The following is a 12,642-nucleotide window of genomic DNA, read 5'->3' as shown; positions in this document are numbered from 1 at the left end:
TTTATAACTACTGCTGATAAATAAGGATTTTTTTTTTTTTTTTTTTTTTTGTCACTCTTTGGCTGTCAGCTCTAGCTGTTCAGTACTTCTCACCAGTACTGAACTCATTAAAATCTGGTATTCATGGTAGGCCATCAGTCACTGTGCAGTCAGAAAGCTTAGAAAACCATGCTGCTGGGTTTATTAGATAGTTGAATTTATTTATAGGAGTCTGAGAATATTAAAAAACAGTTCTTAGGAAGGCCTAGGGACAGAACCAGCTCATATTAATGTGTATTTAGAGGACACAAGGATGCATTGTTATCACTTTGCTAAGAATATCAGATGAGTTTGAGCCAAGCTCAGACCAGTGCTCTTATATAATGCATATAATTTAAATGTTTATATATATATAAATATATATTAAAATATATCTATAAAAATATATATATATAAAGTAAAATTAAATTTATTTCATACATAAAGGAGCCAGATGAAGGTACTTGTCCTCAATCTATCACCACCATTTTAATACTCAAAGCTGCCAATATTTTAAGATTGAATGATTAATTAATTCTTTTTATTGAAAAGCTTAATAGACCACTTAATTACCTCACAGTGGTGCTTGACAGAACATGAAGAAAAAGTAATTCTACTGCAGTATGTTTAATTGGAGATAATTTGAGCTGGTGATTTACAAATTGAAAAATGTTGGCTTTCTTCCCAAGTTGTTCATGTGTAACTTTGACTTACACATACAGAGCACTGTCCTTTTAAGAAAGTTCTTTAAAATAGCTGAAGTTGAAGGGAGTTGATTTGAAATGCCATGTACACTAATTGTGTCTGATATTTCATTTTTTAAAATTAGAGTAAATAGTACAGTCAGTTAGGATTTGTCTTTTTTAAAAAAGTAATATTTGTTGAAAATCCAACTTGTTTAGCTGAATAAACTGGGACTTCCACAGGGTTCTACCTTCAAAACATGTCAAAACAAACAAACAAAAAACCACAAAAAACAAAAACAAACAAACAAAGGTGGACTTTCTGTATTTGGTTGAAAGCACACTGCATTCAGCCACATCACATCTCCAACAAACTGACATTCTCAGCTGACTGTCTCAGCCCATTGAACGTAGGGATTCTCTGATGTTCAAACCAGAAGGTCTGGTCCATCTTTTGGTTTGGATTCATCCTTTTTTTTAATCAATCATAGTGCATCAAAAATAGGAGAATGTTGCAGATGCACTTTCTGCAAGATTACAGAGAAATGCCTTGCAGCATGTTTATTTCAAAGTGAGTGCAATTTCTTATTACTCAGCCTGAGAAAAGGACAGTGCTCTGGCTCTCTGAAATACACTTGCTGAATTCTGATTGACACGTGAATCATTTTTTTTTCTTTTTGTCTCTTCCTGAATCTCCACCATGAATCCTCATGCTTGCTTCCCTCCCATAACATTCCCTTCACGCTCCCATCCCGTGACAATTCTTCGCAGCTTTGTTCACCGCGGACGGCCTGAGCCTCTGGACCTTCACCTGGGCATGTTCCTCCCCACTCTCCTCACCCAGGCCACCCCAGAGCAGCAGGATCGCTTCTTCATGCCTGCCTGGAACCTGGAGATCATTGGCACTTATGCCCAGACTGAGATGGGCCATGGTACAGTACCCTCAGTAAATGCTCTTTCTGACGATGCCTTTGTGTGCAGAGGATTCCTGTGCCTGCTAGAGCAGTGTGTGTGTGTGTCCCACAGTTTAACACAGCCTGCTGTGCTTCTAGGGAAAGGTGGAGAGCCTCTGCAAGGGTTAATAGAGCATTATGCCATGTGCTGCTTCCCTCTTCCTCTGAAGGGAGGGTTGGATGTGTGTAGCTCTGTAAGGAATGGCTCCTTGTGCCATTCAAACCAGTGTCATTAATGCCCATCACTGGTGCTGGCAGTTTGGTGGCATCTGTTCATTTTACCCTTGCTGTTCTTTCCATTGGAGTTCTGCTTTGCTCTAATTAATGTTCAGTGTAAAGACAAAAGGACAGAGCTTTGAGGTGGTGAAAGAGATGCCAAAAAATTAAGAGTTGCTTGTTCACCTCAGGATTAACCTTGGTTCCAATGCTCATGTTCTGTGGGGAGCTTTTTCCCCTTAGTTCACTCCCATGTGTTCTTTTTAACTGACTGTGAAATGTTTTGGGCTTTTTGAGTTCTCTGTCTCATGTTGACTTTGTTTTTCGTTGCTATTCCTTTGCTTTCAAGCTTTGAAATGGATTTTGATAACTCCAGCAGTATTGTGATTGCAACACTTCTAATTCAAGTTTCAAAGGGAGGATATTCTGCCTTGGGAAACTTTAATTTTGGTCATCTCAGAGTTGCAAATGAGAATTATTTTCTAAAAATGAGCAGGATTCACCTTGGTGTTGAAGGGAAATGTAGAGACTGTGTGAAGCATAAAGTAACTGCAAGTCTGAGGAGAATCTCTTGGAACTAGTGAGGTTTGAAGATCCTTTGCCAGCAGAGTGAGTCTGTGTTGAGCTGCCTGTGGAAATGTGCCATTACCTCCATGCTTTGGGAACGTGGCTGCTGCAAGGTGATCTCCTTTTTCCTGCTGGAGCTCTTGTCCTGCCCTGCCAGTCCAGACTCTCAGGAGTGTTCACAGCTTGTCTGGTTTAAGCAAGTAGGCCTGGGGATTTTGGGAGTTTTTAAAGCATTCAGGGGCAGTGCCACTGCTCTGAGACAGGTGTGTGGGAAGTGAAGCATTGAGGGCAGAAGACAAAGACTGTTCCTGGAATTATCTCCATCTTTATGTAGTCTCTTCATCTACCTGCATCAGCACCTGGCATACACATGCCATTACTTGTTCTTTTGGAGCTATGGATGGTCTCTTCTGGGAGATCAGCTCCATCAAGTGAGGAGATTGTAGGCTTGATGAGGGAATGGAGAGGGGATGGGCACTGTTTATTTCATCTTGTGGCTGAGAACTGGATGGTTTTATTTTGCATTTTAGTGAAATTCAGGTGACTGTGTTCCTGTGGAACATTTTGAATGAGAAAGGGCTTCTGGTGTGTGATAGCAAAAAGGTGTCAGATTGGAGGTGCTTGGAAAACCAGTCTTAGACCACTGGGGAAAAAAATCAATGTTTTCTGAGACTTGGCGGTCCCAGAATATGGTCTGACCCTCACTTGTTCTTCCTTAATTTGTTGCTATTTAGCTTTTTATACATATAGCCTAAAAGCAAAATTAAAATTCAAACATTACTACTGGAGTTCCACTTTCCATTGCCCAGTTCTGTCCTTATCTCTGTTTTGTGACTGACTTCCTGCCAAAACAATGTGTTTGCTTGTTTCCAGGGACTCATCTCAGGGGCCTGGAAACAACAGCCACTTATGACCCCTCCACACAGGAGTTCATCCTCAACAGCCCCACTGTCACCTCCATTAAGTGGTGGCCAGGTGGACGTAAGTGTGTCTAAATCTGGAAGATGTATGGAGTAACTCAGGGAGGTGATGCTGTGTGTGTTATATCTGCAGAGTGATAGCTGAAAGTTGATCCAAAGAGTTGGCTGAAATCCAGTCACTCTTGCATAACAAGCAGACTTATCAGAGCCTGCTAAACATTGTGTGCTCTGGACTGTTGCTCAGAACCATTCACACTGTGGATTTGGTGTAATTTTTGATTGCTTCTATGAAATTATTTCTGGTTCTTCAGCTTCACTGACGGATGTGCTAAGGACTCAGTGTTTTATAGTCCAGAAAATTGTGTTGTTCAACTTCCATTGACTTGAGCAACATTTTGTCATAGATCTGTCCAATTGGGGTGACATCCAGTGGGGTCAATCTGGTTTTCTAGAGCATGATGTAATGAGGTTATCTCAGAAGAAAGACTCAGTGTGTGAGTGTGTGTGACTGTGTTTCTGTGCTGAGTCCTGCTCCTCTTGCAGTTGGGAAGACGTCGAACCACGCCATCGTCCTGGCTCAGCTCTACACCCAGGGCCAGTGCAAAGGCCTGCACGCCTTCATTGTCCCCATCAGGCAGCTGGGCACACATGAACCTCTGCCAGGTACAGATTCACACTCAGGGAGTGCATTACAGATCACATCTCTTTCTCTCTCACTGTATACAGTGTTTGTTAAACTTCCTGCTGTGTTGGTTAAAGTCCGTGGCTTGTTAGCTGAATTCAGCTGGTAGATCACAGGGTTTAAATGAGTCTTTCTTACAACTGAACTACCACTAAACCATCTTTGCTACCAGGTCTTCAGTGTGAAGTTTAGTTTGGGATTTGATTCTGCCCCAGTGAAGTTTAGTTTGGGATTTGATTCTGCCCCAGTGTGTCCCAGCTATGCATTCCACAATCCTGCTTTCTGATAGGGGAAGAAGAGCTTTCATCACTCTTTAGCTGGATGAACTTTATAGACAGCTCATGCAGTGAGTGGATAGTGGGGCTGCATGGAAGTTATGGAGATTCCCATGTTTTGATGTCCAGTTGTTGTGGTTCAACTGATCAGGCAGCTAAACACATACATCCCTCCACACAGAGGGATGGGGGAAAGAGTTGTGAAGAAGGTAAAAGTTGTAGGCTGAGATAAAGACAATTTAATAGGACAGAAAAGGAAGGGAAATCAACAATAATAACAGCAGCAACAACAACAATAATATTAATAGTAGAATATGCAGAGCAGGTGATCACTGTGTGATTGCTCAGCAGCAGCTGACTGATGCCAAGCCAGTCCCTGAGCAGAGAGCTGTCATTCCCCCCAGCTGGCTTCACCCATTTTTATTGTTGAGCATGATGCCACATGGTGGGGGATATCCCTTTGTCCAGCTGGCATCAGCTGTCCTGGCTGTGTCACCTGCCAGCTTCTTGTGTCCCCCCAGCCTCACACTGTTGGGGCAGTGTGGAAATTGAAAAGTCCTTGTCTGATGCGAATGCAACTCAGCCACAGCTGAACCAAAAGTGTGTTATCAACATTGTTCTTGTGCTAAATCCAGAACACAGTACTGTACCAGCCACTGGGAAGATAATTTCACTCTGTCTCAGCCAAAACCAGGACACCACTTTTCCATCAAAGAGATTAAGGTCCCTGTTAACTCTTACTCATAACACTGCTAGGACTTGCTAGAAAACTAACCAATCTCCTTATTGGAGAAGGCTTGAACCTCTTGTGTGCTGTTTAGTGTTTATTTCTCAATGCAAGTGGCTTTGTCTGTGGCAGGTATCACAGTGGGTGACATTGGCCCCAAGTTTGGCTATGATGAAATGGATAATGGCTACCTGAAAATGGACAACTTCCGAATTCCTCGGGAAAACATGCTGATGAAATATGCCCAGGTAAAGCAGTGAGCTTCAGCATCTGCTGTTAGAAATGGGCCTGCTGAATGCTCCTGTGAGTTTGAGCACTGCACCAAAAGGGTTGTGGGTGGCAGCTTGATGGGTTTTGAGTGTGAACATGTAAAAGGAAGGAAACTTCACAAATCGACAGGCTGTATTTTTTAAAATCTTTTATTTTTTGGCAGGTTGAACCAGATGGCACCTATGTGAAACCAGTCAGTGACAAGCTGACCTATGGGACCATGGTGTTCATCCGTTCCCTCATCGTGGGTGACTCTGCTCGCTCGCTGTCCCGGGCCTGCACCATCGCCATCCGCTACAGCGCCGTCAGACACCAGTCTGAGCTGAAGCCAGGGTGAGGGCAGGAGACCCAGAGCAGCCCAAACTGCTGAGGGAAAATTCTGAACTACTGGGAGGAATGGGAGCTGTGACTGATACTTGCTTTGACATTCAGTATGGTTTCAAAACAGTGTTTGTCCTGGGGAGTGCATAATCTTTCATTCTTGGAATGTCCTCCCCTGCCAGAGGCTTTTGCTGGATGGTATTAGAGAGTCTGACTTGATATGGATGGTGAACTTAGTTAGAGTAGGGATAAGTGGGATTTCTGCAGCAGGCTGCTACCACTGACATGCTGACTCATCTGTGTTTTGCTCCAGGGAACCAGAACCCCAGATCCTGGATTATCAGACCCAGCAATACAAACTCTTTCCTCTCCTGGCAACAGCATACGCCTTCCATTTTGTGGGAGCCTACATAAAGGACACCTATCATCGTATCAATGGGGACATCAGCAAGGGGGACCTCAGTGAGCTGCCAGAGGTACTGTGTCCTCTGGAAACCAGTGTGTTGGTTGAATTTGTGTGAGGTTTCTAAACAGCTTGGAAAAAGAGTCATTGAACCTTTTTGGCTTTCACTCATGAGATGTCTTCTATTTCTGTAGTTTCAGAAGCCCCCCAGTCCAGAATATGCTGGTGACATTTATTTGCTCTATTAATTTAGCACTATATAAAAACAGGGAGTAATGCACAGTGAGAAAGCTACTGGGAATATATTTTTATTCAAAAGGTGCATTTCCAGGAATGATGGAGTACTGTTTGGGAGTTAAGACTGGTCTTGTGCTTGTGCTGTAACTTCTTCATTGTTCTTCCAGGTGCCTAGGGTAGAATAGGCTTGTTGATGAAAGTGTCAGTACTGTACTGAGGGGTTAGGCTTGTAAAATGTTAATTTGCTGTTAGGGCGTGTGACAATGGGCAGTTGAAAACAGTCTTGTACATAAAATGTGTAGGGGCAGAAGGCTTAAAGACTTAAAATAAGTCTTTCCATGTACAAGGTTTTCATATAAATATTTGGCTCAGGAAAGACTTCCTTCAAGAAAAACAAAAACCTGTGGAACAGCACAAGAATGGTGTTGACTCCACTTTTCTTTTTCTGGGAGTCCTTAACATGTATGTGTGCAAGCTAAGAGTGGAAAATAAAGCTGGCTTTGCTGTTTCCCCTCAGCTGCACGCCCTGACAGCGGGGCTGAAGGCGTTCACCTCCTGGACTGCCAACGCTGGCATTGAGGAGTGTCGGATGGCGTGCGGCGGGCACGGCTACTCCCGCTGCAGTGGCATTCCTGACATCTATGTCACCTTCACCCCGTCCTGCACCTACGAGGGGGAGAACACTGTCATGATGCTGCAGACTGCCAGGTATGGGAGCTCTGCACAGGCATGTTCCAGCCTCTCTTCATGGTCCTTGTGGCTGGAGTTGGTACCAAAAGGGTTAATTGGATTTCTGCTGTGTCTGTGTAACTTTGGTCGGAGAAACAGAATCCCAGCAAGGACGCTTGGGAGATAAGGGGGAGACACCTGGCTTAGGAATGCAGCTACAGCCAAAACAAGGACTCAATCTGGGAACGTGGGGAAGGTTTTATGGTAATGAGTTAATTATAATATGCATGTAGTGACTGTATGTAAGCAACACACTTGTAAAAAATCACATGCACACAAGTAGGAGTTATCCCCATTGTAGTAGATAGGGTCAGGCGCTCGGAAAATCTCGCGATGTCACGGAAAGCAGTAGAATTCCTCTCCCCCTAACGCCTAGTGATAAAAGATCACCCAAGAATGTTGTCCCCCCTAACATTAGTAACTTTTGACTCCTTACTAACCAATTACAGTAGGGTAAGACCCCCCTGACGTAGAAAAAAATCTTTCCCAGTATAAAACCCGACGAGACAATAAAGGTCTTGAACCGTCCACCATACTGGTGCCTGCGTGTGTTCTTGGCCCGAGTGACCCTAAGCAGTGAGTCGCCGTGCCGTTTCCTCAGAACCAGGTCGCCTCGCCTTGCATCAGAAAGCAACACCCCATGCAACCAGACACCTGTAATAAATGATGCCCTTCTTAACACTAAATTGGTGTTGAGGGGTCTTTTATTTGCAGTGAATTTGGTGACAAACTAAAGAGCAGAAGCGTCTGTATTAGCACAAAAGTGGTGTCATGTTTCTGTCCCCTGCCCCATTTTTGACAGATAAACTTTCTAGCCTGAGCCTCAGTGAGATGACTTTTGTCCATTCAAACAGCTCATGAGTAAGAGCTGCTGCCATCTGCTGTCTCTCTTTTCAGGTTCCTTATGAAAAGCTACACCCAGGTTACCTCTGGCCAGCAGGTCAGTGGCATGGTGTCCTACCTGAACGACCTCTCCAGGCAGCGCATCCAGCCCCAGCACGTGGCTGCCAGGACTGTCACCGTGAGGATCAACGACCCCACCAGCTTGGTGGAGGCCTACAAGTCACGTGCTGCCCGGTGAGCTCACACTGACTGGGCTGAGCCAAGAAAAACTGGGTGAGGTGGTGGTGATGCACTGCCCTGTTTGTGCTGGGTTCTCGAGGTGTGGCTGGCAAAGCTTTGATCTGTGTGTTGCTTTCAGGAAGTGACACACTTTACTGGGTTGGGGTCAGGGTTAAGGGCTTTGAGGTTGCTCACAGCCTGCCCATAGCCTGGTTACTCTGCTCCTCAATCCTTTGTGATGTATCTTTTTCTTATTTATGTGTAAAGTATATTCAAACTTACAAATACCAAACTACTCAGAGATCTCTCTGGAGAGAAACATTCCTGATATTAAAGTTCATTGTGAGGGAAGTGGGAGAGTAGAACAGACACCTGTTTGTGAGTAGGTATTGAAGCACCACATGTGTGCTGTCAGAAGTCCTCTTACCCCTCTGTAGCTGTATTGTAGCTGCAGCAGTGATTACTGGTGTTACAGAGGCACAACTTGTCACTCCAGTCACTGTCTTCATTCACGGCACATGAGAAAAATTCTGAGCTCATGTGCCATGACTGACATGTGTGGATTCAGTGTATGTCATCCTGTTAATGTGGTGTTATTATTAAACTGTTTTTCTTCCTCGTGTGAAACAGGCTTGTAGAATCTGCAGCAAAGAATCTGCAAGCTGAGCTGGCCCACAGAAAGAGCAAGGAGGACGCCTGGAACAGAACTTCTGTTGATCTTGTGCGGGCATCAGAGGTCAGTGATGTGCCTGCTCAAGAAACATGCTGTGAGAGCTGCTGATGTTTCTGTGTCCCTGACTGAGCCTGTTTGGTTCCTGCAGGCCCACTGTCACTACGTGGTGGTGAAGCTGTTCACAGCCAAGCTGGCTGAGGTGGGTGACGCCGCCGTGCGCGCGGTGCTGACCGAGCTGTGCCTCCTGTACGCCCTGTTCGGCATCAGCAGGAACGCAGGAGACTTCCTGCAGGTTGGTGCCTTCCTCCAGCACTCCAAATCTCTGAAGCCAGGTTCACTGCTTGCAAATGTGCTTTAAATGCCAAGCTGTGTGGATGTTAGAGGTGTAAGTTCTTGGCTGTTGGTTGTCAGAGGGTCATTAGCAGTGCCAGCCTGCTGGAAGGCTCTTGTAGGTTTCCCTTGTGATAAATGGAAACCAGGCATGTGCTGAGGCTTAGCTGAAATGGTTTCCAGTTGGTGACCAGCTGCTGTGTCTTAAAAACCAAGGAATTAATAAAGGAGCTGCAGTTAGATGTGCTCACAGCTAATAACCCTGAAAGGGGATCTTGTGCTCCAAATTCTAACCCATCCTTCAGTTAATGGCTTTACACTGTCAGGCATTGTTTTTTTTTCTGTTCTTCTGTCAGTTTGAGAATGCATTTGTGCAGCAGTGTTTTGTTTGCTCTTCTGGCAGACATGATATGTTTTGTCTTCCCATTTTCCTCTTTGCTGCTTACTAAAAATTTCCCTGAAGTCAGGCACAGTTTAATACCCTTATATGCATATTCTCCAAGGAAACTTGTTGCTACAGTTAACTTACAGGTACTCACAGAGTGAATCTCCCATCCAGGAATAATAGCTGGGCAATATGGAGGGCATCTCCTTCTGCTTGTGCACTGTGGCAAATTGCCAATTTAATTACTTAGAAAACCGAACTGCTGCGTTTTTGTGTGTGGGAAAGCTGACCTGTGTGAGACCTTGGGGAAGGGAAGGATCTGTGCCTTGTGTAATGCTTGTTTCCTCTCTCAAGGCTGGTATCTTGAGCAGTGCCCAGATAACCCAGGTGAACCAGCAGGTGAAGGAGCTCCTGGCTGTCATTCGTCCCAATGCAGTGGCACTGGTGGACTCCTTTGACTTCCATGATGTCCACCTGGGCTCTGTGCTCGGCCGCTACGATGGCAACGTCTACGAGAACATGTTTGAGTGGGCAAAGAAATCCCCACTGAACAAAACACAGGTAAAGAAACCTCTCTTCTTCTTCTCACATGCCCAAAGAAATAACTCAGTTTAGGGTTGTTAATTGTGCTCAGTGATCTCAGCAGGTTGTTGAGGAAGTGGGGAGAAAAGTCACGAGTAGTAATGGACCAAAACTAACAATCTACTTTCAGTTTGCTCTCTGTAGTTTTCTCTCCCAGGTGTACCTTGCATTCATCCCTGTGGGATCTCTTGAGCTTCTCAGTTGAGGGAGGAAATTATGCACTCCACAGAGAAACAACTGAAGTATTTCAGTGAATTCAAAAGCAATTCTCACTTGCTGTTAATTCTGTTTAGTGACAGTAGCTGTGGAAGCCTTGCCCATTTTCTGGCAAATCTTCCACTCTTCAGGCCCTAGCAGTGAGTGGAGGAGAAAATAAACTGTTACCCTGTAGTATTTAGGCGTCAGATGTTGTATATCTGGCCTAGGATTGGAGCTGCAGCTGAGCTAAAATAAACTGAAGTGTCCCTGCTTCATCAGCCAGAATAGTAAATCCTGTTTCCTGGTGCCTTTATTTGATGAGGGCAGACTGTGTCTCCTGCAATGGGCTGCCAGAGACTGCAGCTGCAGTTAAATCCCACAGTTTGCTCAGTGTTCTGTACTTCTGAAGTCAGTGGGGCTTAGGAGCTTCATTACAGCCCCTTAGGAAACCTGAACCAGTTTTCTTGTAATTAAAATGCCAAACAATAGTATGGATATAAATTTTACATTTCTTTCTTAAAGGAAAGGTAGTGAGCAGGCTGCTTTTTATATCCTCATGCTTTCTATCACGTAGAGCCTGAAATATAGAAGTTATCTGGCTGTTCTTAAATCTCCAAAGTGCCTCTGATTCAAATATTCTTAGTATACAAACACACTGCAAGATGTGAGGAGGTAAAACTGTTTCAAAGATCAAATCTGATCTTGTAACCTCTGTCGTCTTGTCCTGCAGGTTCATGAATCTTTCCACAAACACCTGAAGCCAATGCAAGCCAAGCTGTGAAGCCTGCAGGTTTTTTAAAATGCACTCTGGCCCTGCCCTGAAAAGTGGGTGTTTGCATCCTTCCTTCAGGCACCTAAATCAAACCTTTGAATCCTGTAGCTGTAGGACAGTGAATAATTGTAGCCTTTCTTTCCTCTTTTAGGTGAGGAGGTGTTTGGGGAGAGTGCATAGGGATTGATGCCTGTTTTTAAAGTGCAATTATAATGGTAAAATTAACCTTTTAAAAATCTGGGAAAGCTTTATGGATTTATACAAGGATTGTGTTTGTGAAGCTGCTAACTAGAGAGAAGTTCCTGTCAACTGGAAAAGGTGGCAGGGCTTCACTATGACATAGTTGACAGCCCTCAGGCAGTAGCTTCTGGTGAGCAGTTATGTCCTCCCCTCAAAAAAAGCATCAGTGTCTTGATTTTTCAATTTTTATTTTTATTTTTTGTTAAATTAGCCCCACCTCTCTCCTCATTTGGCCAATGTTTGTGCTGTGTGAAGCCTCCTGCAGAGCTCTGTGCATGTGAGTCTGTGTGTGTTTTCCTGATGGATCTGGGAAGTAAATACCCATCCTTCTCTGGAGCTCTGCTTCAGGCCTCTTTCCAGAAGAAATCCTCGTGTTTCCTTTGTTTTGCTTCTTTCACTGCCCTGCACAAACTCCTTTTGCCTTTGTGCCAGCTCTTGGTTAATAGGAGGTCAAAGGAGAACATAGTGATGCTGCTCTGAGGATAAAACCAACTCACAGTAATCAGCTGGGTGCTGATAACAGATGTTCTGCCCCTCTTTTCACTCTTAGCATTTTCAAGCACTATCTTGAAGCACTTTACAAATGTTACTTATGTTGATTTGGTGGAGAAAAAACCACATGTAGTGGTAAAAACTGCAAATTTGACCTGGAATGATGAAGCCAGTATTGGAGGGCAGAAGTCAGTTTTGACCAATGTCCTCAGGTCTTCTGATTTTTCCGGGATGTTGTCCTGGCTTTTTAAAGGCATTTGTCAAGAAAATGACAATCCCAAGTGAAGTGTCCAGATTTTTTAATTATTTTTCCTGCCCATGCATTTCCAAGGAGCTTTCTCTGATTTGCCTAATTTTGTTTTGATACCGACTTGGGCCTTGCACGGTGCTGTCTGATGGAACAGGAAGAAATCAGCTTGGAGGAGAACATCCTGCTGCCCAGGGAAATCAGTGCAGCAGCTACAACCAAGCAAAATCATTGCTGCTTTTCCACACCAGTAACATGTCCAGTAACCATAAAACCTTTTCACACTAGAGAAGGGCAGCTCTGAGCTTAAAATTGTTAAAAGCTTCAGCATGAACCCAAATCCTGCAGTTCTGAGGCAACACCTGAGAAGCTGCTTCTCTGCAGCTTTGGGCTCTGTTAGTCTCTAATTTTGAATCAGTTTTCTGGCACTAACAATGATCAGACACAAGGTTTGGCTCCACATGCAGTAGCTGAACAGAAAGAAATGTTTAATTTTAAATAAACTAATCAAACTTGCCTTTTGGCTGCCGAGTGTTTCGGGTCCTGTGGAAGTTCAGGATGCCAGAGGAGGCTGAGGGCTCTGCCTTCCCTGTGTCCAGTGGAACAGGCTGCTGGCCTGGGGAGGGGGGGATGGAGGTTAAAAGGTTAAAAATATGCTAA

The 12,642-nt window shown here is 44.3% G+C and overlaps 1 protein-coding gene across 3 annotated transcripts in view; it reads left to right on the top strand.

Annotated features, from left to right (window-relative positions):
• Positions 1 to 12,499, top strand: part of LOC134428842 (peroxisomal acyl-coenzyme A oxidase 1-like) — a 71,066-nt gene extending 58,567 nt beyond the window's left edge. For 2 of the 3 annotated variants that reach the window (XM_063175841.1, XM_063175843.1), the window contains 12 exons: positions 1,473 to 1,633; positions 3,311 to 3,418; positions 3,901 to 4,020; positions 5,174 to 5,289; positions 5,475 to 5,644; positions 5,946 to 6,108; positions 6,790 to 6,980; positions 7,899 to 8,078; positions 8,694 to 8,799; positions 8,885 to 9,028; positions 9,806 to 10,012; positions 10,962 to 12,499. In XM_063175841.1, coding sequence (XP_063031911.1) covers positions 1,473 to 1,633; positions 3,311 to 3,418; positions 3,901 to 4,020; positions 5,174 to 5,289; positions 5,475 to 5,644; positions 5,946 to 6,108; positions 6,790 to 6,980; positions 7,899 to 8,078; positions 8,694 to 8,799; positions 8,885 to 9,028; positions 9,806 to 10,012; positions 10,962 to 11,012 — 1,717 coding nt within the window. In that variant the 3' untranslated portion in view covers positions 11,013 to 12,499. The remainder of the gene's footprint in view (positions 1 to 1,472; positions 1,634 to 3,310; positions 3,419 to 3,900; positions 4,021 to 5,173; positions 5,290 to 5,474; positions 5,645 to 5,945; positions 6,109 to 6,789; positions 6,981 to 7,898; positions 8,079 to 8,693; positions 8,800 to 8,884; positions 9,029 to 9,805; positions 10,013 to 10,961) is intronic. The other variant, XM_063175844.1, reaches the window with a different exon arrangement.
• The last annotated feature ends 143 nt before the right edge of the window (positions 12,500 to 12,642 follow it).

Source organism: Melospiza melodia, chromosome 24, assembly GCF_035770615.1.
Source record: "Melospiza melodia melodia isolate bMelMel2 chromosome 24, bMelMel2.pri, whole genome shotgun sequence".
NCBI classification, from domain to species: Eukaryota; Metazoa; Chordata; class Aves; order Passeriformes; family Passerellidae; genus Melospiza; species Melospiza melodia.
This window is presented reverse-complemented; position numbering and strand designations above follow the sequence as displayed.